The sequence below is a fragment of the Pelobates fuscus genome, chromosome 1 (assembly GCF_036172605.1).
Source record: "Pelobates fuscus isolate aPelFus1 chromosome 1, aPelFus1.pri, whole genome shotgun sequence".
Lineage (NCBI taxonomy): Eukaryota > Metazoa > Chordata > Amphibia > Anura > Pelobatidae > Pelobates > Pelobates fuscus.
This window is the reverse complement of record NC_086317.1, coordinates 372851843-372877615: the sequence shown is the minus strand read 5'-3', so window position 1 is coordinate 372877615 and position 25773 is coordinate 372851843. Positions and strand designations below refer to the sequence as shown.

The following is a 25773-nucleotide window of genomic DNA, read 5'->3' as shown; positions in this document are numbered from 1 at the left end:
GGGCCTGCGCGCCCGCTTTTTCTTCACTTGCCAATAAACTTTCTCGAAGTTATTTTAACCTGAACCTCGTGTGTCAGACTTAATTACTTCAGCAGATAAGTGCCAAATTAGTGAAGGTGCGTAGCGCTGAAAAGTGGATTACTTACTCCCAGCTTATTGGGGATATAGTAGTTGTGAATGGCTGTATAAGAACAAAAGGGAAAAGTATATAGTGCAACACTGTTAAATTAAAAAATGGAAATATATATTCCAAATTGGAAGCACTCACGTGGTTTAGAGCCTATTATGGATTGGCTCTAATCACTTGCGCCGTTGTGCACTTAAGGTGGCACACACCTTCTAGGTCCACGTGTAAGATGTTCCTCAGAAGCATGTAAAACAAAGGGGTAGGGGGGAGACAGGGAGAATTGCCCTGGTGCAGAAATCCTTAATCAGGTAGGGTATAGTATAAACACATACAGATGGCTTCTCACCTTAAAGAGAGCCTATCACTTGGCTCTGAGTGTATAAGCAGATGAGTCCAGTTCTAGGGTGACTCTACCCTTACAGTGGTGTTAAGTCCAAAGTCCAAAACGCGTTTCGCCGATTCTGTTCGGCTTTTTCAATTGGTGATTTACTTCCTGCTTTCTAATACATATATATCCCTGTCTGAACATTTAATTGGTTGCAGGAGATCGTGATACAGCCAATCACGAGTGCTCCTGTTGAAGATGGGTGTGTAGCTCCAATATGCCAGTAATCTATCCCTTATACGTGACGTCATCACGCACGCACACGCGTGCGCGTGTCGTCACTTCCGGGAACCTGAAAGTTGTGTATATACTTCTATAGTCCTTTTTAATCCGATCCCATTGAATCCAGAACAAAGATCTTTCTTTGTATCTTGCCTCTATACTTCATAATGCTTCGTTTTCTTGCATCAGTATGGCGGATGGTTGTGTCGTTAGTGTCTTTACTCGTTCAATCATCGTTATATCGATGTCCATGTCTCCATTTTGATTATGGGCAAAGTCCTGGCATCATTTAGTCATTGTAATGTGTAGTTCCTAAAGCCATATGCTCGTTATCAGAGCAAAACAGATATAATAACATAAAAAAAAGGTATTAGTATAGGCACTATTCCACTAATAAGCTCTTATAAAAACATATATAAGTAACCAAAGTGGTGATGTGCAGAAATAATATCTATAATTAAAAGCATAATTGATATTCGTAAGTTCCTATACAAGCCAGACCATACCAATACAAGTGTTGGTCCACCCATTGTTAGAATCCAAAATAGATCTAGACCCAAAGGTGATTGAATGAGCCACTATTAAAATTAGAAAGTTATTAAAATAAATATAGATATTAATAGAAAAATTAGTACAATAAAAAATTGTTAAAAATTGTAAAAAATCTATATATTACTTATAAGAAGTGGCATAATTCAAAATCGTCATTGAGTCCATGTGGTTGCATGGTATTGAGGTTAAAAATCCACTGCATCTCTGTTTGTCCAATCAATTTTATAGGGTCCCCTCCTCTCCAATTACCGATTACTTTCTGGATTCCCATAAATTCCAGTAGTGATGGGTCACTATTGTGTTTATTCTTGAAGTGTAGGGACACACTATGTTTTAGGAAGCCATTTCTGATATTTCTAATGTGCTCCTGAATTCTTGTGTTGAGTGTCCTCATCGTCCTTCCTATATAGGTCAACCCACATGGACAGCTGATCATGTATATTACTTTAGTGGATTGGCAGGTGATGACTTGTTTAATTTTAAAATTTCTATTTACATCTTGTGGGTGATGGAACTCTTTTATCACTCTTCTTCTACTCCTCGAGTTTTTACATGCTCCACACATGCCACAACCGTAAAAGCCATTAGATTCTTTAAAAAACTGACTTGTAGATTTTTTGGAAAAAAAAATAATCAACGATTTCAGGGAAAAAGGCTATGATGACGATCTTTTAAGTAAAGCTTTCAAAGAGGTCGAAGGAAAGGATAGAAATGAACTGATCAAATATAAAGAGAAAATCGACAATGTAGAATCACAAAATCTGAAGTTTATTTGCGACTTTAACCACAGCAGTAGACATTTGAAAAAGATCATTCAGAGATATTGGCCAATACTGAAAAATGACCCTGTCCTCAATTCTATATTGCCGGACAAACCTAATATAGTGTATAGAGGTGTGCAAAACTTGAAAAGTAATCTGGTAAAGAATCACATACCCCCCAAAAAATCTACAAGTCAGTTTTTTAAAGAATCTAATGGCTTTTACGGTTGTGGCATGTGTGGAGCATGTAAAAACTCGAGGAGTAGAAGAAGAGTGATAAAAGAGTTCCATCACCCACAAGATGTAAATAGAAATTTTAAAATTAAACAAGTCATCACCTGCCAATCCACTAAAGTAATATACATGATCAGCTGTCCATGTGGGTTGACCTATATAGGAAGGACGATGAGGACACTCAACACAAGAATTCAGGAGCACATTAGAAATATCAGAAATGGCTTCCTAAAACATAGTGTGTCCCTACACTTCAAGAATAAACACAATAGTGACCCATCACTACTGGAATTTATGGGAATCCAGAAAGTAATCGGTAATTGGAGAGGAGGGGACCCTATAAAATTGATTGGACAAACAGAGATGCAGTGGATTTTTAACCTCAATACCATGCAACCACATGGACTCAATGACGATTTTGAATTATGCCACTTCTTATAAGTAATATATAGATTTTTTACAATTTTTAACAATTTTTTATTGTACTAATTTTTCTATTAATATCTATATTTATTTTAATAACTTTCTAATTTTAATAGTGGCTCATTCAATCACCTTTGGGTCTAGATCTATTTTGGATTCTAACAATGGGTGGACCAACACTTGTATTGGTATGGTCTGGCTTGTATAGGAACTTACGAATATCAATTATGCTTTTAATTATAGATATTATTTCTGCACATCACCACTTTGGTTACTTATATATGTTTTTATAAGAGCTTATTAGTGGAATAGTGCCTATACTAATACCTTTTTTTTATGTTATTATATCTGTTTTGCTCTGATAACGAGCATATGGCTTTAGGAACTACACATTACAATGACTAAATGATGCCAGGACTTTGCCCATAATCAAAATGGAGACATGGACATCGATATAACGATGATTGAACGAGTAAAGACACTAACGACACAACCATCCGCCATACTGATGCAAGAAAACGAAGCATTATGAAGTATAGAGGCAAGATACAAAGAAAGATCTTTGTTCTGGATTCAATGGGATCGGATTAAAAAGGACTATAGAAGTATATACACAACTTTCAGGTTCCCGGAAGTGACGACACGCGCACGCGTGTGCGTGCGTGATGACGTCACGTATAAGGGATAGATTACTGGCATATTGGAGCTACACACCCATCTTCAACAGGAGCACTCGTGATTGGCTGTATCACGATCTCCTGCAACCAATTAAATGTTCAGACAGGGATATATATGTATTAGAAAGCAGGAAGTAAATCACCAATTGAAAAAGCCGAACAGAATCGGCGAAACGCGTTTTGGACTTTGGACTTAACACCACTGTAAGGGTAGAGTCACCCTAGAACTGGACTCATCTGCTTATACACTCAGAGCCAAGTGATAGGCTCTCTTTAAGGTGAGAAGCCATCTGTATGTGTTTATACTATACCCTACCTGATTAAGGATTTCTGCACCAGGGCAATTCTCCCTGTCTCCCCCCTACCCCTTTGTTTTACATGCTTCTGAGGAACATCTTACACGTGGACCTAGAAGGTGTGTGCCACCTTAAGTGCACAACGGCGCAAGTGATTAGAGCCAATCCATAATAGGCTCTAAACCACGTGAGTGCTTCCAATTTGGAATATATATTTCCATTTTTTAATTTAACAGTGTTGCACTATATACTTTTCCCTTTTGTTCTTATACAGCCATTCACAACTACTATATCCCCAATAAGCTGGGAGTAAGTAATCCACTTTTCAGCGCTACGCACCTTCACTAATTTGGCACTTATCTGTTAAATAGTGGTTTTTTTTGTATTCAATGTAATAGGAATAGAGAGTTCCTATTTTTGTGTGAAAGCTGCTATAACTGAGAGCACTTTAAATTTCACTATTTTAAGCGCCTTATAACACAGAACACTTTGTATATTAATTACTTCAGCGTATATACGCAATTTAATTTTATTGATTTGGACAGGAACAGATAGACTTTGAACATTTTGGTTTACTTTCAAAAAGTACCATAACAACTTGGCGCCCAACGTGGGGCATCGGGCTATGTCTGGCCGGTGAGCCGTCCTAAGGAAGACAAGGGTGGACGGAGAAATCCAGGGGGAAGGAAGGGAGACTGATCACCTCCAGATACACGGTAGAGACTTCTGCAGAGCCACCGGTACGTTCCGGCCCCTTTGATTGACCCGTCCACGTGTCTGTGACTGCTTCCCGGGAGGACATCAAAGACAGGTAATATCTTGCCCGGTGTCTCGTTACTCATTTGTTTACCTGCATTTTAGTCTATCTGTTGCCTGGGTGTGTTTGAATTGTTTGCCTGTTTCCCCATTTTGAGATAAAGGGGGGGTGGACCTGCAGGGGATTTGCCTGGGGTTCTGTCTTGCTTGTTTTCCCCTTTTTGGGATAAAGGGGGGTGGACCTGAGGGGATTTGCCTGGGTCTTCAGTGTGTCTGTCTATCTGTTTGTACTTTACCCCTTTTGGGATAAAGGGGGGTGGACCTGTGGATTCGTTCCTGGGGGTCTTCTGTTGCCTGTTTTACCTCTTTTAGGAACCACGGTGCTGTGGTTGTAAGGAAAAAGGGGGGTTGACCTGTGGATGTGTTCCTGGGGGTCATCTTTTCCTGTTTAACTCTTTTAGGAGCCTCGTGGCTGGGGCTGTAGGGAAAAAGAGGTGTGTTGGATCTGTGGAGATTGTGTAGACTCATAGTTTCCTGGGGATCCTTCTTGTGTCACTTTGATAGCCTAGCTAGCTTCTCTGTGCACGTTACTCTGCTTGCAGAGTGGTGGTACCCTCCAGCTTTGAGCGCTGAGCTGGAGCCATTCCAATTTTTATTTGGTGGTGTGTGAATTCGGGCAGGCATTGCTGTCTTCATCACCACGGAGTAGTGGGACTTATAAAGTGGGTCTTTATAGGGGCACTACAAGAGTGAGGGTAGCGCAGACACTATTAGTGGGCTGCTGTGACGAGGGAGGCATATGGATTTCGGACCGGTGTTAGTTGTTATCCTTGGCCGTTGGTAGTAAGATACTACGGGATTGAGGGAGGTGACTTTGGAGTAAGCACACGAGTAAAGGAAAAGAATTATTGTTGATTTCATTTGAATTGTGATGCATGCACTGTATTTCAACTGTATTGTTGTCTTGTTTGTTTAATAGGAGTCTCATGAACTCCTGTGTCTGTCTCTAAGGATTTTCCTTGTCTTTCATCTTTTCTGTACTTCCTATATTATTATACTATCCACTCCCATTCCTCTTGAAGGAGAAGTGATTGGTCACACACTTCTCACCTCGCTCCAATCCGTGTCTACCACCCCGGGTAGGCGGATTCAGTGACTAGTCTACGTTTTGGGAAGACGCACCTGAGAAAGTTTTACGGTTCTCGGGTGGCAGTCGAGCATTGTAGACGTTCTTGTTCCGTTTTCCTTCTCTCTCCCTATATCTAGGACGCTGGTATAGGGGTAAAGGGATTATGGGGCAGGATTTAAGCAAGCCCAATAAGGGCTGGTTAGCATGTGATTTGGTAGAAAACAGAGAGGGTGAGGAGATGGTTAAAGGTGTTGTAAAGATTGCAAAAGTATGTAAAATTACTGTACCAACGGGTGGAAGATTGCAACCAGAAAGTTGGCGTAAGTTACTGGCAGAAATGAAAGGCAAGCTTACAGATAATGGTTTATTAAAGACTGCTGAAGCATGGTACAGAGTAGCGAAGGCTATTCAGCTAGAAGGTTGGGTTGAGGAAGAAATAAATCACAAGGGTGTGAAATTGTTTGTGTATCATCAGAATTGTGTTGCTGGGGTCTACCCTCAGCCAGCGCCCCAAAGTGGCGCCCAGGGGACGTCTATCCCCAAGGTTCAGTCAGCAGTAGGTGATAGCCAGCTGACTATGTTCCCCGCTCCCAATCCTCCTAACACTCATCCCGCCACCTCCCCTGTTTGCCCGGTCCTGAATTCTGATGGATCTTTCTTTTCCCCCTCCCCGTCCCTAACATTCCCATCATCCTCGTCCATCCCTACGCTACCTGCTGTACCTTCCCCTAACATTTCATCTGCCATTCCTTCCCTACGCTCCCTCTCCGTTCATGACCCCCTCCCCTCCTCATCCGCCCAACTAACCACCTCTTCCACCCTCGCCCCGACTCCTCCCCCTCCCATCTCCACCCCAGTCCAATACCCCACCTCCTTCCCCTCCCCAGCCTGGCCCTACCCCTTCCCGTATCCCATGACTCTGCCCTATCCCGGATATCCACTACCCCTTCCCCAAGCCACTCCCCAGGTCCCGGTCATGCCCAGTCCGACACAGTCTGCCCCGGATGTGCCCTCTTCCAACATGGCCGCCGCTTCTTCCCTTAACCCTAATGTAGCACCTTCTCCGGCCACCAATATGGCGGCCCCCAGTTCGGCCCTGATGCCGGTAATCCCCGGTGACTACCTATCCCCAGGTTATGACTCACTAGCCACCCCCGCATCTGGGGCTCGTTCCCAACCACCGATCCTTTCACCTCATTCGGGCCCTGCACCACGCAAAAGAGCCAATATCATAGAATTCGATGATGACGAGATGGACAGGGTGTCCCATGTCTCATCGGAGCTTGCCGCGGGAGCCCCAACTCACCGTTCTATCGATGACCCTTTTGGCCACAAGGGTCGGGGAGAACAGGCCCCTTCTAAATATGTTGCCTTTAACCCCACTCAAGCTAGCGCATTAATGAAATCGCTCCCCGACCCAGAAAAACAGCCTATGCCTTTCTACCGAGGGATAGTTCAAATTCAAAAGACTTATTCCGCCGCATGGCGTGATCTACTCAGCATTTGTGCTATTAAAGCAGGGGATGCCTATTGGCCAAGTATGGCCCGTCACCTCAGTACAGATCTGCTTTCCAGTGATGCTGATTACCCCTCCGGGGTAACCTTTTGCACCCAATTGAGAGAATGGGCTAAGGACAAACTTGCAGATCAGGCTGCTGGCCTTACTGATGTTGTTCAAGAAAAAGGAGAATCAGTGGAAAAGTTTCATGCAAGACTGTATCAAATGTTCACAGATTTGGGGTTTGATCTTACTGACAAAATTCATTCACAAATGCTGTCAGGTGCGTTTGTCCAAGGCGTTAAAGACTCTATACGCAAGGGAATTATTGCTGCACGCCCTGAATATAAGGTTGTTCCCCTGGATACCCTGCTTTTAGTCGCTAGGGGCCTAGAATCTGCCCAGACCCCCAAAAGGCCAAGCTCTGCTCCTCTTATGGTATCACGCAGTATCCCTGTTCCCAGGGGCACCAGACCAGAGGATAGCTTCTGCTTTAATTGCAAAGCTAAAGGTCATTTTAAAAGTGATTGCCCGGAACCCAAAAGAGAGATAAGGAAGCCATCCAGACCTGCCCCGGTCACTAAGACCGAAAAAGGGGTCCCAATAGTTGAGGAACCCGATGAATAGGGAACTGGCAAGCCTGTGTCTGTAACCCCTGTAATGGCAGTGTCTACAGGGGATAAGGGGGGACCACTTGCCACAGTGACTTTGCCCATTGAAGGCCACCCCACCACATTTCTAGTTGACACAGGTGCAGCCCGTAGTGTTCTACGAGAACAAGACTTGCCAGACCCATCTTTTCTGTCAAATATTGATGTCTCTTGTGTTGGAGTGGATGGCCAACCGAGACATAGCCCTCTAACCACTCCACTACGAGTTGGTTCTAGCCTGCTCGCTCGCTTTGTAGTATCCTCCACATGCCCAATTAACCTGTTAGGTGCTGATGTTCTCTCACGCCTGCAAGCATCCATCACCTTTACCCCGGATGGGCAGGTAGAAATGTTTACACCTCTGTCTGTATCAGACACTTCAGCCCTATGCTCTTTGCCTCTGATGCTGCATTTAGAAAAGCCCCGTGAGGAGACAGCAGAATTAAGGTCCAATTTCCCAGAGGAATTAAAAACACAGGTGCCCGCAAAGTTATGGTCCTCAGGCCCAGAGGACATAGGTCACCTAAATGTTCCCCCTGTGGTGGTAAAGCTTATTCCAGGAGCTAAGTTACCAAGAAAACCACAATATCCATTAAAACCAGCACAGTCAGCTGCAATTTCTGTCCACATTAAGGCACTCTTGGAGAAGGGTGCCCTTGTCAAATGTAAATCTGAATGCAATACCCCGTTATTTCCTGTGAAAAAGAAAACTCCGAAGGGTGAGCCAGAGAAGTACAGGATGGTTCAGGATCTCCGTGCTGTTAATGAAGCTACAGTCCTGGACACCCCTCTTGTACCAAATCCTCATACTCTGCTCTCTGGAGTCCCACCATCTGCAAAATTCTTTACAGTTATTGACCTGGCCAATGCCTTTTTCAGTGTCCCACTGGACCCTTCCTGTCAATACCTGTTTGCTTCCACTCATGAAATGCAACAGTATACCTGGACTGTCATGCCCCAAGGGGCACAAAATTCACCAAGTCAATTTGCAAAGGCCATGGCCACCATCCTTGACCCATGGCAAGCCGAGCACCCAGAAGTTGTCCTGCTTCAGTATGTGGATGATTTGCTGCTCTGTGGAGATGACATACCCACTACCGAAGAGTGCTCAATTAGTCTGCTTTGTTATTTGGCAGAACAAGGATGCAAAGCTTCGCTCATCAAGCTACAGTTCTGCCAACCTTCAGTAATTTTCCTTGGACACTGCCTATCTCAAGGTACCAGACATCTTACTCGGGACCGGGTAAGAGCTGTGCTGGATATTCCGCCTCCAAGGACTTCTAAGTCTCTTCATGCCTTCCTAGGCCTCATTTCCTACTGCAGAGCATGGATCCCAGAAGCCTCTCTGCTCATGCAACCTCTCTATGACGCACTTAAGTCTGACCCTTTCTGTTTAACTAAAGAAGCTATGGACAATTTTAATGCTCTCAAACGAGCCATTGCTTCCGCTCCTGCCTTGGGCCTACCTGACTACTCCAAAGCTTTCAAATTGTTTGTCTCTGAAAGACAAGGCCACGCAACAGGAGTGCTCACCCAAACTAATGACTTAAGAGGCCGCCAGAGGCCTATTGGATATTTCTCATGTCAACTGGACATTGTGGCCAGAGGGACTCCTTCCTGTCTCAGGGCTGTTTTTGCTGCGAGAGAACTCATAGAGAAGACCTCAGACCTGGTCCTTGGCCACCCTCTGGTTGTTTTGGCCCCTCATGACATCTCTGCCATCATCAACCAAGTCCAGCTCAAGCACGTGTCTCCAGCCAGACACCTGCGCTTACAGTGTCATCTTCTTTTGCCTGACAACATTTCCATCCAAAGATGTCAGGTACTTAATCCGTCCACTCTTCTTCCACTCCCTGAGGGGGGTATCTACTATGGATTTATCACAGATGAAACCTACATTCACCTGCTCTGTGGATGTATCAAGAAAGTCATGCATCCACATTTGACATTTTATGAAGGTGAAAAACCTCTCTGTGAAGGCCCAGATTACGCCTTCTGCACCATGTGGTACAAACCGAACATTACTCCTGAACCTTGCTATGAAGATGAGCTTTACCACCGGACCGATGTAAAGCTCACTGCACAAGATTTCTATTGTGACTCTGAAGGCAATAGCATGGTCTTGGTCCAACTACCTCAACAACTTAACTACCTTTACCGTCATTGGGATACTGCTATCCCACATATTCCTGTTACCAAGTTGAAGACAAAGTCATGGAATGACCTTGGGCCCATGGCAAAACTATGGGCCACCATGAATGAAGAACAGCTACAGGAAAATGGTATTGTCAAATACCCAACAACTGACCTTCTAGAAGCATGGCCACGCCATTTCCTGGAAAAGGAATTTCAAGATCTGGTCATAAAGAATGATTATGACCCAGAAACACCTCATGACTGTTTTGAACAGATGAAAATGGAAACAGTGCACTTACCAACTGTGCATGAGAACCCATTACCAGATCCGGATTTTACCCTGTTTGTGGACGGATCGAGATATGCCGATGAAGGTGGAACATATCACACAGGATATGCCGTAACCACAACAGATGAAGTTATTAAATCATCATCCTTACCACCAGCAATGTCTGCACAAGAAGCTGAATTACAGGCTCTGACTTCAGCCTGCAAAATTTCCGAAGGAAAACGTGCCAACATCTATACAGATTCAAGATATGCTCTAGGCGTGGCACATGACTTCGGCCTAATTTGGAAGACTAGAGGATTTCTTACCACCGCCGGTACACCAGTCAAACACAGCACTGCAATCAAGGAGCTAATGGATGCCCTCCTACTCCCCAAAGAAGTGGCCGTTTTGAAAGTAAAGGCCCATGGGAAATTGGATACAGATGAAGCAAAGGGCAACCATTTGGCTGATCAGGCTGCTAAGTTAGCGGCCAGGGATTTGCAGGAAGTGGATGAAGAAGTGTCCGGACAAGAAGAAGAAGTCCCTATTTTTGCCCTGCAAACTCTTCCTACTGATTTGCGAATTTTACAAGAACAGCAAGCTGCAGTCACTCCTGAAGAAATCCAGAAATGGAAAAAGAAAGGAGCTGTCCAAAAGGACGGAATATATTACAACAACTTCAAATTTTGTCTTCCCAGAAATTTGTATCCAGCAGTTGTCCAATGGGCACATGGGCCTGCACACCTGTCAAAAGAATTGATGGCCGCCCTCATACAGAAGTATTATGAAGCACCTGGAATCACAACATTGATCAATAGCTTCTGCAAGGCCTGTGTCATCTGTGCAAAATGCAATCCAGGAAGACCAGTTAAAGTACCTGCGAAACACCTGGCAAAGCCCATGTACCCCTTCCAGCGGATTCAAATTGACCACATCCAAATGCCCAAGAGTGGGCCCCATGAATATGCACTAGTAATAGTGGACATGTTCTCAGGCTGGCCAGAAGCCTACCCAGTGGCCAATATCACTGCAAAAACAACCGCAAAGCGCCTACTCACAGATATTGTATGTAGATTCGGACTCCCAGAAGTTATTGAGAGTGATCAAGGCCCAGCCTTTACAGCAACTGTGACTAAAGAAATTTGGACTGCTCTAGGGGTGACTCTAGCCTTCCACACCCCTTACCACCCACAAAGTAGTGGTAAAGTGGAGCGCATGAATGGCACCCTAAAAACTAGAATGTTAAAAATGTCACAAGAAACAAAGATGCCCTGGCCAGAAAGCCTACCGATAGCTCTATTTAGTGTTAGGCACACACCTAGAGGGAAGCATTCACTGTCCCCATATGAGGTTCTATTTGGGACAGCACCCAGACTAGGTTGTTATTATCCACAGCAGTTACAGCTCCAATCAGATGTTTTAGTAGACTATGTAACTGAACTTGCAAATGTCCTAAACAAAATACATGCCCAAGTTTTCTCTTCAATTCCAGATCCCGAATTGGATACAGGTTCCCATAACCTACTCCCCGGAGATTGGGTCCTGGTTAAGAAGTTTGTGCGGAAAAATACCCTAGAACCAAGATTTGACGGTCCATTCCAAGTTCTCCTGATCACCGCAACCTCCGTCAAATTGGCCGGTAGGCCAAATTGGGTCCACGCTTCCCACTGCAAGAAATCTCCTGCCCCAGAGGAAGCGAATATCGCACCAACATGTATCTCTGGTACATCTTCTCCTTAATTAGCCTTATGAAGGCCCAGCAAGTAGCCATTACCAAAGACATTAGTGGGTACACCTTCTGGTATAATTCATCATGCACCCAGGTGGCTACTTATACCTTTGACTATTGTGATATTGTAGAATGCCCATTTCCCACACCACAAATCCAGAGCATCTATAGAGATATCCCTCATTCGAAAGACCCATATGTTTGTGTAGTTGACAAACAATGGGGGCACAATTGTGATCACTGGGGGGCGGCGGGATGGAATGCCGGGCCTGCCTGGGGTTACAAACCAAAAAGTGCCGTAGCTAAAGTAGATGATCATGGTAGATCGCTTCTCCAGAGAATGACTTTGAGAAAGCCTGGGGGGAGCACACCAATGAAATTAATCCTTAACATTGAGCGCCCAAGCCCAACAGATGCGGACCAGTATGTGATGGGAATGTACTGGAAAAAGGGTTCCTACCAGAAATTAGGGCATTTCTACCTCAAAGATATGTGCAACTCTTCTGAGTGGCAAGGGGCCACCCATATGGTCCCTAACCCATTAAAACCTCATATCCAGACCTTTCAAGACATGATGGCCATTGCTAACCCCACTTTTGAAGATACCATGGCCGCTGAAACAGGTTTTAATGATGTAAATTTATGGTTAGAATGGATGAAATATAATGCTAATAAGCATAATAGAACCGCATGTTATGTGTGTGGAGGTGCCCGGCCTCACCTGGGTACCGTACCTTTAATCCTACCCGTAGATATAGAAGAATGTGTTTTAAGCCTTTTTGCCTATCACTATAATTTTAACAGGTCCATATGTATTGCATGGACAAAGGAGTATCCTCTTCTAGCCAAAGACGTCAAACCCCCTGATGGTATTACCGTATATAAAGGTAATTACACTTGCTATGCCATGTACGATGGTATTGGTAAATTTGTAGGTAACTTTTCCAAAGGCTATTGTGCTACATATAGAACTGTCCCTGTACGTTTGTTGCAACATCACACTAGGTCACTAGGGGACATTTATTGGTTGTGTGGGGATTTACAGCTAAGATCCAGAATGGACACAGAATGGTGGGGAGAGTGTACTTTGACTAAGGCCATTATGCCTATACATATTATTTCTGACACACACCTCAACACCCATGAGTTCAGCCACACTAAGGTTAAACGTGATTGTAACGGTATGCGGTATAACCGTCCACGACATCCGTTGGTATCTTCAGGAAATCCACAGTCAGAGTAGAAAACAAGGCAATATTCCCAATCCTCCCAATAACCGGACGAAACACAGTTTGGGAGTCAACTAACTCGGTTTATTCACAAGCAGCGTATTTATACAGTTCCCCATGCAAGGGGTTTCCACACAGATCATCCAGGGGATTTCTCCCAACATGCATTGTGACCTTCCCAACCGGCATTGCGACACGAGAGGGATACTCCCACTAAAATGGACGATTAAGTGGATTATCCCCTCGTGTAGCAAAACCGACAATTGACTCAAAAATCCATAATTCACATAATATTCGGTACTTTGGAATAATCGAACGTTCGGTAGATAGCTGGGGTCGGAGCGCACACTTTGTGAGAATACCGCTCTGATCCCAGCTGAATTGACCGAACGCCGCACATAATACATTTAAACATGAAAGTTGGTTTAAAAGTACCGAATAAATACGGGACATATAATGTACCGAACGCGGAACTCCCGAACGCTCTGGAAACCCAGCGGGGCTCGGATCATCGAGTAGCCGTTTTCAAGTCCAGGCTCTCGACGACCGAACACCGCTGCAGAGACAAAGGATCCAAGATGGCCGACCGCCGCATGGTCGGTAGTGGATCGACGGCCACCTAGGAGAGCCCTTAATTACCGATTGCAACAATGTTGCAATCGGTTACTTGGTACCACACGACTTGGGAGTGTGTGGTCGACCTGGGGAGCCCGTATTCGTACGGCGAATGGCCAGGATAGCCGTGTTTTCGTCGTATGAATGCTGGTACGCTGGCAGTGTACGGCTGCCAGCGTGCGAACGGCCATAGCACAATACATACACATTTAACGGAACACATCATACAGTCAGCCTACGGACAACCTATACTGCATATAGTCCAGAAGTGGCTAGATTTGCCACAATGCTCCCCCAGAACCAAGCCGGCATACACAGTCTGATCCCAACGGATCGGCTTGGGGATGTCCGGGAGAGTACTCACAGATCACTTTTCGAGTTCAGTCTGTCTGGATAACCCGTCAGCGTTACCGTTTTGTTTTCCGGGCCGATAGTGAATGGTAAAGTCAAAGGGCTGCAGCGCCAAACTCCAGCGCAGCAGCCGGGCATTGTCCCCAGATACACGGTTCAGCCACACCAACGGGTTGTGATCTGTGAGTAAGGAAAAAGGTTGTCCGTACAAATATGGCTGTAACTTTTTGAGGGCCCACACCACGGCCAGGCATTCTTTCTCGATGGCAGCGTAGCTCACTTCACGCGGTAGTAACTTGCGGCTTAGGTAAGCTACGGGGTGTTCTCCGCCATCGGCTCCCACTTGGCTCAGTACTGCTCCCAATCCAAACATTGAAGCGTCTGTGTGAACAAGAAATCTTTTAGTTGGATCAGGAGCAGTCAACACAGGAGCATTAGTTAGAGCCGTTTTGAGTTGCTGGAATGCCTGCTCACACTCTGGGGCCCAGACAACCTGTCGGGGAAGGTTCTTTTTAGTCAAGTCCGTCAGGGGTTTGGCCAGGGTGCTATAGTCTGGAACAAACTTCCGGTAGTAGCCGGCCGTCCCTAAAAACGCCAGCACCTGCGTCTTAGTCCTGGGGGTAGGCCACTTTGCTACGGCCTCAATCTTGGCTGGCTCGGGTCTCTGCTGCCCACACCCTACTCGGTGTCCCAGATACTGCACCTCAGCCATACCTATGTGGCACTTGCTAGGCTTTAACGTTAACCCAGCCTCCCCAATACGATCTAGGATCGCCCCTATGTGGTGTAGGTGATCCTCCCAGGTCTGGCTAAAGATGGCTATGTCATCTAGATAGGCACAGGCATACTCTTGGAACCCGTCCAGTAGCCGATCTACCATCCGCTGAAAGGTAGCCGGAGCGTTTTTCATTCCGAAGGGCATGACCTTGAAATGGTACAGGCCAAACGGAGTGACGAACGCCGACTTGGGGACGGCGTCATCGGCTAGTGGAATTTGCCAGTATCCTTTACACAAATCAATGGTAGTGAGATACTGGCCCCGTGCCATCTTATCTAACAGCTCGTCTATCCGGGGCATCGGGTAGGCATCAGACACCGTTTTGTCATTTAGCCTCCGGTAGTCGACACAGAACCGAGTGGTGCCATCCTTTTTCGGTACTAGGACTACCGGCGATGCCCAGGGGCTATCGGAGGGTTCGATAACCCCTAGCTGTAACATCTCATCTAGCTCGGCTTTCATATGGGTACGGACGGATTCCGGAACCCTATATGGAGCCTGTCTCATAGGTAGCTGTCCCAGGGTGTCTACTCGGTGAGTGGCTAGCGGAGTGTAACCAGGTAAATTGGAGAAGGTAGCCCCTTTGGCTTCGATCAGCGCTTGTACCTGGGCACGCTCATGGGCGCTTAGCCGCTCCCCCAGCTGAACTCCCTGGGAGGGCTCTATCGGTGCCTCGGGTTCTAGTAGGTCAGGTAAGGGTAGGTTCTCCTGATCCTCTAAGGAGGAGGCGCAGATGGCCGTCACATCCTCGATCCTCTCATGATAGGGTTTGAGCAGGTTCACGTGGAGCATGCGTCTCTTCCCTACCCCTGAGCAGGGGCCGATCACATAGGTAGTGTCGCATCGCTGCTCCACTACCTGGTATGGGCCTTGCCAGATGGCCTGCAGCTTGTCTGTGCGGACAGGTTTTAAAATTAAAACCTTCTGTCCCACCTGAAAGCTGCGGTCTCGGGCTCCTCTATCGTACCAGCGTCGCTGTCGTTGCTGGGCCGCCTGGAGGTTGGTGTGTACAGCCTGAGTGAGCGCCTCCAGACGGTCCCGGAATTCCAGGACGTATGATATGATAGGGGTCTCGTTGGTAGTACTCTCTCCCTCCCAATGTTCCCTAATTAAGTTCAAGGGTCCCCGCACCCTCCTCCCAAATAGTAATTCAAACGGGGAGAACCCGGTCGACTCCTGGGGAACCTCTCTATAAGCAAAGAGTAGGTGAGGTAGAAACCTCTCCCAGTCTTTGTGGGTCTCCCCGAACGTCCGAAGCATCTGCTTCAGTGTCCCGTTGAACCTCTCACATAACCCATTGGACTGGGGGTGGTAGGCGGAATTAACTATTGGCTTAATGCCACATACCTTCCACATATGTTGAGTAACTTCGGCCGTAAACTGGGTACCTCGGTCCGAGATTATCTCTTGGGGGAACCCTACCCGGGAAAACACTTTCATTAATGCCTCCGCTACGGTCTCGGCATGTATATTAGTGAGGGCCACAGCTTCGGGGTACCTGGTGGCGTAATCCACTACAGTCAGAATGTACCTTTTGCCAGAGGGACTGGGTTTTGGCAGGGGCCCTACGATATCTACCGCTACGCGGCTGAAGGGCTCTGCGATAATGGGTAGGGGACATAGCTTGGCCTTGTGGCGATCCCCTCGTTTACCTACTCTCTGACATACGTCGCAAGAGGTGCAATACTGGCGCACATCCTGCGAGATGCCGGGCCAGAAGAAGGCATGCGTTAAGCGGTACCGGGTACGGGTCATCCCTAGGTGTCCTGACAAGGGAATGTCATGAGCAATTCTAAGCAGCTCCTGTCTATACTTTTGCGGTACCACTAGCTGCTTGTTAGTCAGGGTGACAGACCCCCCCACATCTTTAGTCGTGACACGGTATAACAACTCCTTCTCCCAGATGTACCGCTCCCCCTCTAGCCCGGTTTGGTCTGTTTGTGCCCGGTCCCTATATACTTGGAGGGTGGGATCGGTCTGGACTTCGGTCGCAAAGGTAGTCGGGGTATCCCAGGACATGGGGGTCGGTTGGGGAGCATGGTCTCTTACCTGAGCCTCAGAGTGCATCGGTGTAGCCGTGGTGCGAGCCTGTTGCCGGGTGGTTACGGGGTGTGCCTCCTGATAGGGAGTCTGGGGAATAAAAGCGGAAGTCATTTGGCCTAAGTCATTCCCCAGCACAACATCTGCAGGTAAATTTTGCATAAGCCCTACTTCCACAGTCCCCTCTCCCACACCCCAATCCAAGTGTACTTTGGCAGTCGGTAGCCGGTATACTGCTCCCCCGGCCACCCGTACTGCCACTGACCCGCCAGTGTGGGTTGCGCCCGGGACCAAATGTGGTGCAACCAAAGTCAAAGTGGCTCCCGAATCCCTGAGCCCTTGTACCTCCTTGCCCTCTAGGGTTACTAGCTGCCGATGATGTTGTCGGTTGTCGGTGGCTCGGACCGACATTACTTCGTGGAGCACCCCTAGCGGCTCCTCAACTTGAGCGCTCAGCAATTCTTGGGTGACGGGGCTACCTGGTAATGGTGTGCAGCAGCCCTTGGTGCCAAATTTTGTCGCACCTGATTCCAAGCCTGCCGGCTCCGGTTTTGGGTGCACTCCCGAGAAATGTGTCCCCACTGCTTGCAGGTGTGACACTGAATGTTAGCCCGGCCGTTGTATCGGGAGGGGGGTGGTGGAGTATTCAGTGCTGGCCTGTGCAGGGGTACGGTGGGGCCGGTAGGAGTAAAATTATGGGGTGGCCCGGTAATCCGAGGGAGGGCCTTATTTTGTGATCCGTGATGCCTCCGGGCATCAAAATGCTGATCCGCCAATCTAGCGGCTTCGGGTAGGGTGAGGGGTTTACGGTCTCTCACCCATTCTTGTGCGTCTGGGGACAAGCCATTAAAAAACTGCTCCAGTAGCATAAGCTGTCGTAACTCCTCCATATTAGTGGCGTTGCTGGCCTGTATCCATCCTTGCGATGCTTGATCCAGCTTGTGTGCCCACTCTGCGTGAGAATCTTTCTCCGGTTTGCGCAAGCCCCTGAACTTGCGCCGGTATGCTTCTGGGGTAATAGCATACCTCTCCAAGATCGCCCTCTTTACTTTAGGGTAATCTTTGCTGTCCTCTCGAGGTACAGCACGGTAGGCTTCAGCTGCCCTACCCGATAATTTACCGGCCAGCAGCGGTACCCATACTGCGGGTTCCAGATCGTGCAAATCGCACAGCCGCTCAAAATCCTGTAAGTACCCATCGATTTCGTCCTTTTCTTCACAAAACGCTTTAAAGGCGTGATGTGGGACTTTGGGCTTTATTTGTCCATAGGTGGAGGCAGTAACAGACTCTGCCCTAGGTGGGGTTGCTGGTGGGTTGGTTGCCAGCAGATAGTCCTGTACATCCGATATCATCACGGTCAACATTTCCAACGATACTGGTTGCGGCAGAAACTCCAACCTGGTTCGTAGCTCTTTTTGGAATGGGGTCTCTTCCTTGGCTGGTGGAGGTGTAGTGCTGCGGGCTCTGTCTCCCTCCATTAGTTCAGCGATCAGCACAGCCTTAGATTTGTTGCTGGCTATCTTGCCCCTGGCTTCCAGTAGCTCTTTTAAAGTCTGTCGTTTCAGTATGGTGTAGTCAATCTCCATACGAATTGCCCTTGCTTTCCTTGTTCGGTAGTTCCAGTTTACACGAACGCTGCTTTTTCGGCTGTAAGGTTCGGATCCCGTCGCTTGCCACCAATTGTAACGGTATGCGGTATAACCGTCCACGACATCCGTTGGTATCTTCAGGAAATCCACAGTCAGAGTAGAAAACAAGGCAATATTCCCAATCCTCCCAATAACCGGACGAAACACAGTTTGGGAGTCAACTAACTCGGTTTATTCACAAGCAGCGTATTTATACAGTTCCCCATGCAAGGGGTTTCCACACAGATCATCCAGGGGATTTCTCCCAACATGCATTGTGACCTTCCCAACCGGCATTGCGACACGAGAGGGATACTCCCACTAAAATGGACGATTAAGTGGATTATCCCCTCGTGTAGCAAAACCGACAATTGACTCAAAAATCCATAATTCACATAATATTCGGTACTTTGGAATAATCGAACGTTCGGTAGATAGCTGGGGTCGGAGCGCACACTTTGTGAGAATACCGCTCTGATCCCAGCTGAATTGACCGAACGCCGCACATAATACATTTAAACATGAAAGTTGGTTTAAAAGTACCGAATAAATACGGGACATATAATGTACCGAACGCGGAACTCCCGAACGCTCTGGAAACCCAGCGGGGCTCGGATCATCGAGTAGCCGTTTTCAAGTCCAGGCTCTCGACGACCGAACACCGCTGCAGAGACAAAGGATCCAAGATGGCCGACCGCCGCATGGTCGGTAGTGGATCGACGGCCACCTAGGAGAGCCCTTAATTACCGATTGCAACAATGTTGCAATCGGTTACTTGGTACCACACGACTTGGGAGTGTGTGGTAGACCTGGGGAGCCCGTATTCGTACGGCGAATGGCCAGGATAGCCGTGTTTTCGTCGTATGAATGCTGGTACGCTGGCAGTGTACGGCTGCCAGCGTGCGAACGGCCATAGCACAATACATACACATTTAACGGAACACATCATACAGTCAGCCTACGGACAACCTATACTGCATATAGTCCAGAAGTGGCTAGATTTGCCACAGTGATGCCCCAGTGAAAGGAAGTTTTGATCCTCATGTATATATTGATGCCATTGGAGTGCCCAGGGGGGTGCCCAATGAGTTTAAAGCTAGGGATGAAGTTGCTGCAGGATTTGAATCAATTTTTACCATAGTTACCGCAAACAAGAATCTAAATTGGATAAATTACATTTATTATAATCAACAGCGTTTTGTCAATTACACCAGAGACGCCCTCCAGGGATTGGCCGAACAGTTACAGGCCACATCCCAAATGACTTTTCAGAATAGGATGGCCCTAGATATGATCTTAGCCGAAAAAGGAGGGGTTTGTAAGATTTTGCCCGACACTATGACATGTTGTACCTACATCCCAGAAAACACAGGCCCTAATGGTAAAGTCACACTAGCTATAGAAAAATTAAATGACTTGTCTGAAGAGTTAAAAAGGAATTCTGGGATAAAAGATCCCTGGGAAAGATGGTTTGGTTGGATGACAGGATGGCAAAAGGCTTTAATGCAGATTGGTATGGCTATACTAATTTTTCTTTTTATTTTTGCTCTTCTCTTTTGTTGTGTCCTCCCATGTCTGAGAAAATCCCTCATGAAGACTGTTGACCAAGCGGCACCCGCTTTTACCCATCTCGAAGTTGATGACCAAGAATTCCAAGACATCAACTCACCCTGTCTGCCGCTGCAAACATTCCCTTTTGTCGATAAAGTGCAGGAATTCTAGGAAGGGACTAGCTCAGGGACAGCATCTGTCAGTGAATGGTAAAGGCCCCATGTGGAGAAGTGGTGGGTTAGCTGCCATGGGATACCCTTGGGTGTGAAGCGTTCGAGAGCCATACTGACGGATGGTTAGCCTATTAGGGTCAGATCTAGGGACAGCCTTGCACTTTGCATTAACATCTAGCTAGCAGCCACGGGGTTTCTGTGCCTTTGGGTTAACACGTCTTCTGATACTAACATAATAAAGTTTTATCTCTTAGAATCTAACATTTCATAGGGGGGACTGATGTGGAATTATTAAAAATCTTTATTGTACTTGTATTGAATTATTGTACTAACTCCATTTTACCTTTATACTGTGACTTCATCCTCCATTTTGTCCTCATAACCTGACTTCTTCAATCCTCCATTTTGTCCTCATGACTTAACTTGTTCATTTTAAAACTACATTACGTGACTGAACTTCTCAACCCAATTAATACAGTAGACAAAGACCGTGTTTCCTTCAAGGACAAGTACCAGGAGGTGCTGGCTACTCCCTAAGACTTGCTGGCTACTCCTTAAGAGCTTGTAAGATAGTATAGTTTGAAGGCCACAGAACACAGTAGTAATGAAATGTTCTATTCATAAGAGACCTTGCACCTGGACATAAAGCCTGATATCACTGACCGTGTAAAATGACGCTTAGGACCCCCTTGTCCCCCACCCGTGTCCAGAATAATCCCACCTCTGATGGGTGGGCACGGGACTAACTTCTTAATTTTACTAACCAATAGGTAAGACACTAACTCCGTCACTTAACAATTAATCCAATTGATGATGTTTATTTGCTGATATTCTAATAATCAATGATGACGCAAAATGCCTCTTAAAAGGGCCTGCGCGCCCGCTTTTTCTTCACTTGCCAATAAACTTTCTCGAAGTTATTTTAACCTGAACCTCGTGTGTCAGACTTAATTACTTCAGCGTATATACGCAATTTAATTTTATTGATTTGGACAGGAACAGATAGACTTTGAACATTTTGGTTTACTTTCAAAAAGTACCATAACAGTCTGACCAGGATGCAAACTTACAGGGTTATTCACTATAGTCCAAATGGCCTTCCACTGCTGTAAAGGGCCATTCGGACTGTAAAATCTGGACATTGTTCACACTATTTAACAATGTACAATTTTGCAGACAACACTTCGAATGAGCCTGAATGGGGTCCAGATTTCATCCGATCGAATGCTGTTGGACGGCTGAAATCAAGACCTGAATACGTCAAATCTGGGTCCATATTTAAAAATGTGCCTGCTGGCAAGTCTCAAGCGCTAGTGAGAATGCAAAGCATGGAAAAGCCTATACAAATGCTATTTCCGTTTTGAAGGCTCATTCTGCCATCGCAGGTCGAAGATGGATTTACTTTTTTAAATTGTGGTTTTTGATTTGTGGGTTTCAATTTTTCCATTGGGTTTGTGAACTGGATTGTGACGAAAGCACCTTCGTCAATGGGACTTGGAGAGGCCTGCTTGCTAGCCTCTTGCCCTGTGACTATGGCCCCTGGGATATATTGCCCTTTAAAAACACTATTTCGGCATATTGGATTTAAAAGGCACTGTTTCTGCCCCTTGGACTTTTAACTGGAACAGATTCAAACATGTGGCGGCGGACATCTTAAACTGTCCAGCAGTGTTTTGCCGTTGAGTGTATGAAACTGTTTTGAGCATGGGACCATGTGCACGGTGGGGCAAAAATAAGACTTCCAGGAAAATCCTGAACCCCTGAACCGATCTGGGTGACTTTTGTGGGGATATGTTATATTTTGGGGTACTTTTTGGGGTTTGTAAAAATGTATGTTTTTTTTCTGCTTAGAGTTAATTGAGTTAGTCCATTGTTTTAGTTAATTGTATCACAGGCAGAGGGGAGGGCTTGTGTGATGTATGTGGGAGTGTCGGACATTGTTGTATTGTTCTTATTGGTTTGTGTGCCTGTGTTCCATCAGGCCCAGGGGGTGTGCCTCTGGCCTGAGGAAATGTATAAATTGTGAGTGCTGGCTTCCATTAAACAGACCTGTTCTATCCTTCATGAAGTCTTGGCTCATGTTAGGGGGATTGGAGAACTACACTCTGGGGATTGCTATAATCACTATACTCTCTGGACTAAGGAGAGGTTCACCCACTGGAAGCTGGAGCCCGGTCTTGGGTCCAGGGTGGGTGGAGGACGGCAAGACCCCAACCAAGCTGCGGCGGTTTGTGGGGTATGCAGTGGTTATGGTGTCCGGTGGAGTGCTTGGAGCCCTCGGAAAGCACTAGGAGCATCTGTCAGCGGAAGGTACCCAGTCAGGGTGCCAGCAGTTCCGTTACATGGATTTTCTTGTGTATTATGGTTTTTATTTTGGTTCTGAAGATAAGATTTAGAAAAAATAAGACTTTCATGGTAAATGTAACTTTTTATTTCAATGGTATTAGTTTTAATGGCCCCCTTCACCATTATAAGGGTGGTGGGGATGGACAATGCCACTAACTGGGGGGATGGGGTGCAGGAGTACAATTTTATGTTCTTCCCCCCAAATAATTATTTAGAGCCTTATTTAAGTTTTAGTATTTATTTATTTGTTATTAGTTAATGTGATAGCTGGTTAGAAAGCACTAGCCAGCCAGCACATGATTAACCTGGCTCAGCTTAAAATAAAATGAAAAATCCTTCTTCCAGGCTAGGTGATCAAGACTGAAATTTCACTTGTAACAGGCAAATCGAGAGTGGACATTTTGAGTCCTGATCTGCAAATTCTAAATGGTTGGTACCATCACCAGTGCATGTGAGACAACACAGTGGATAGTGCTCCCACTGCAGTATCTCAGTCCCAGGTTTGCTATTTTTCTTACACATCTAAATTCTAAAATATATTTAGATTTTAATTTTCTATCTGTACATTTTCCCCCTTTTTTGGTGGGGGTGGGGAGGAGGGGGAGAGAGCAGGGGGAGGAGGCTAGTTTATTTTCTATCTGTACGTTTTTCATTTTTGTGGGGGGGTGGTTCCACAAATTACAATGCCTGGTGAGCTTCTTTATCTAAAACTTTGCTTACATCTAATAAAATGTATTTGTGTATCATAGAAAGGCTACTGACTTGACACGCTGTAGCTAACTGTCATTATAAGAATCTAATGAGCTAATGACCTAATGCCATCATGAGATAACAACCTGTATAGACATTAAAACACACACACACAAACTCGGCAAACTCCGCTCAGCAGGCAGCATATTCTAGGCTGGCATTCTACAAATGTAAAAACAAACATGCTTTGCCAGACCTTGCTAATGATTTAGCATGTATTTCTCCTACTTGCTTTCTGCCAGGGGCCTTTTCCATTTTCTTAGTATATTAATATAGAACATATCCATCTGCTGTCTCTGCATATCAGATATTTCAAGCTGCCAGATTTACTGCATTTAGGATTGAAATCACAATTTTTAAAGAAAAAGCAATGCTTAGCAATTTAGAAAAGGGTTTATTCACTAAATACAAACTCACCTATTTCATGCACTTCATAGTTTGTAATTTTTTTCTAGAATAAGTGATATCTATTTCAAAATGTTTTTTTTTTCACTAAATACAAGCGTACATATTTAGAAAGTGATTTATACACTCAAAAGTTCATTGTACAGAACAGAAAACAAATTGCAACATTTCAGATTAACCCCTTAAGGACCAAACTTCTGGAATAAAATGGAATCATGACGTGTCAGACATGTCATGTGTCCTTAAGGGGTTAAACAGCTAAGCTATCAGTATAGCCAAGTTGGGATATTTTTCCTAAATCTGCTGTTTTAACCTAATGTTTGCAATTCACAGCAGTTCACTGTTTAGTGAAAAATAACTAAAAATATATAGCGTGCGCGCTCCACAAATAATTAGAGGAAACAAACGTTTGTTTCCTCTAATTATTCGTGGAGCGCACACGCTATATATTTTCAGTTATTTTTCCTATTTGCCAAGTCGCTTGCTGGCATGTAGCTGCCCCAATTTATTATCTATCTTGGTTACCACCCCCTTGTTTAAGTCAACACTGTTTAGTGAATAAAAGTGTTTTGTATCAATAAATTATTAAATTCTTTAGTTTTTTTGTACATCCTCAGAGTGATTCCTTAAATTGGCAACTGTCAGGTTATAAGAACCCATTGCAATTCTTACAGAGGAGTAGCGATTTGGAAACATTTTCAACTCACTATTTTCCAGTATTTTGGCCTAAAAAAACTTGATTGCTTTTAAGTTATTTTACAAAACTATTTAATTTGTACATGTTTACACAATTTACATTTTTCATGTTATTTAGACATACAGGTGGAGATATACAATTTTACATACTACATGGTATTCCTCATCTTGCAAATTGCAAACAGACTGAAAATATTTTTTTGTTATTTATGTTTTCAAACAAATATTTTCAAATACCCTTCTTAAGGGCATTTGTAAGGAACCAGAATAATTTCGGGGAATACAGCATTCTAAAAATACCACCAGAATGTAAAACATATATCTGCATGGCATTAAAATAACCACATACATACAATGATTTCATGTACACAAAACATTATAGATACAATTCACCCCTCATTGGCAATCGGAATTCAAGCAAAAAGGTTTGATCCTTTTGTTGTAAGTTGTAAGAGAAGGGAGAAATGTAAATGTAGACTAACATGCTCACATTTGGAGAGAAGGAATTGACAAGAACCTGAATCAATCAAGTTATTTAACACGTGCTTTAATTGTGTCATGTACTTTAAATGTGTTTTGGAGTTATTTTTCATTGCACGTCTATTTACCTTTTGGACGTGTGGGTCGAAGCCAGAAAATAGGGAGATCCGAGCAAAGTTCCAGGAGTTTTGGACTCAAGAAGCTGTTATCCTTCAGTGGCTGGTCTGCAGCCACCCAGATAGGCGAATTCTCATCAAACTTTGCAGGCATGATTTCATCTTCCTGTCAAGGTACAAGGGGCACATAATTCATTTTTTTAAATTCTTTATTTTTCTTGTGCATATTAAAGAACATACAGTTAGTCATGCAGCGACACAACAGCATCTGCAGGCTTGTCATGAACATCGACTTGTTCTGGCATGTGGTTGGCTAGCACATTTTAAAATATTTTATCACGAGAACTATTACAAACTGTTCTATAACGTATCGGTTATATATTAGCAGGAGCATTAGTAGATTTCGTATACGAACTGTAAGATAAGGACCATTAGTTACATGCTTAATTTTTACAGATCGGAGAGTCAAGTGTTAGTCAGTTGCTATTAGGGATTCAACTAATTCTCCCAAAGCAAGCTCAGCTAAGCGTTTTGCTAGGTTGGCTATTCTCGTGTAGTGATAATACAATACTATGGTGCACCATATAACTATAGCTGGGCTCTGTGTAACGCATAGGTGTGTCACGCTCTACAAACCTAGGCTATAAGGAGTTAAAGAGTGTGTAATTTCGCTAAGTCATGCCTATAGCGCTAGGTAACATCGTTGAAACTATCTAAACATAAGAAAAAGTACAAGTTGTTAAGTCAAGAGTTAACCACATAAATTAAA

General features: G+C 45.1%; 1 protein-coding gene across 1 annotated transcript in view; it reads right to left on the bottom strand.

Moving 5' to 3' along the window:
- CNMD (chondromodulin) overlaps window positions 1-25773 on the bottom strand; it is a 90525-nt gene that overhangs the window by 23469 nt on the left and 41283 nt on the right. Inside the window, exon 5 of the mRNA XM_063425962.1 lies at window positions 25017-25170. Coding sequence (XP_063282032.1) covers window positions 25017-25170 — 154 coding nt within the window. The remainder of the gene's footprint in view (window positions 1-25016; window positions 25171-25773) is intronic.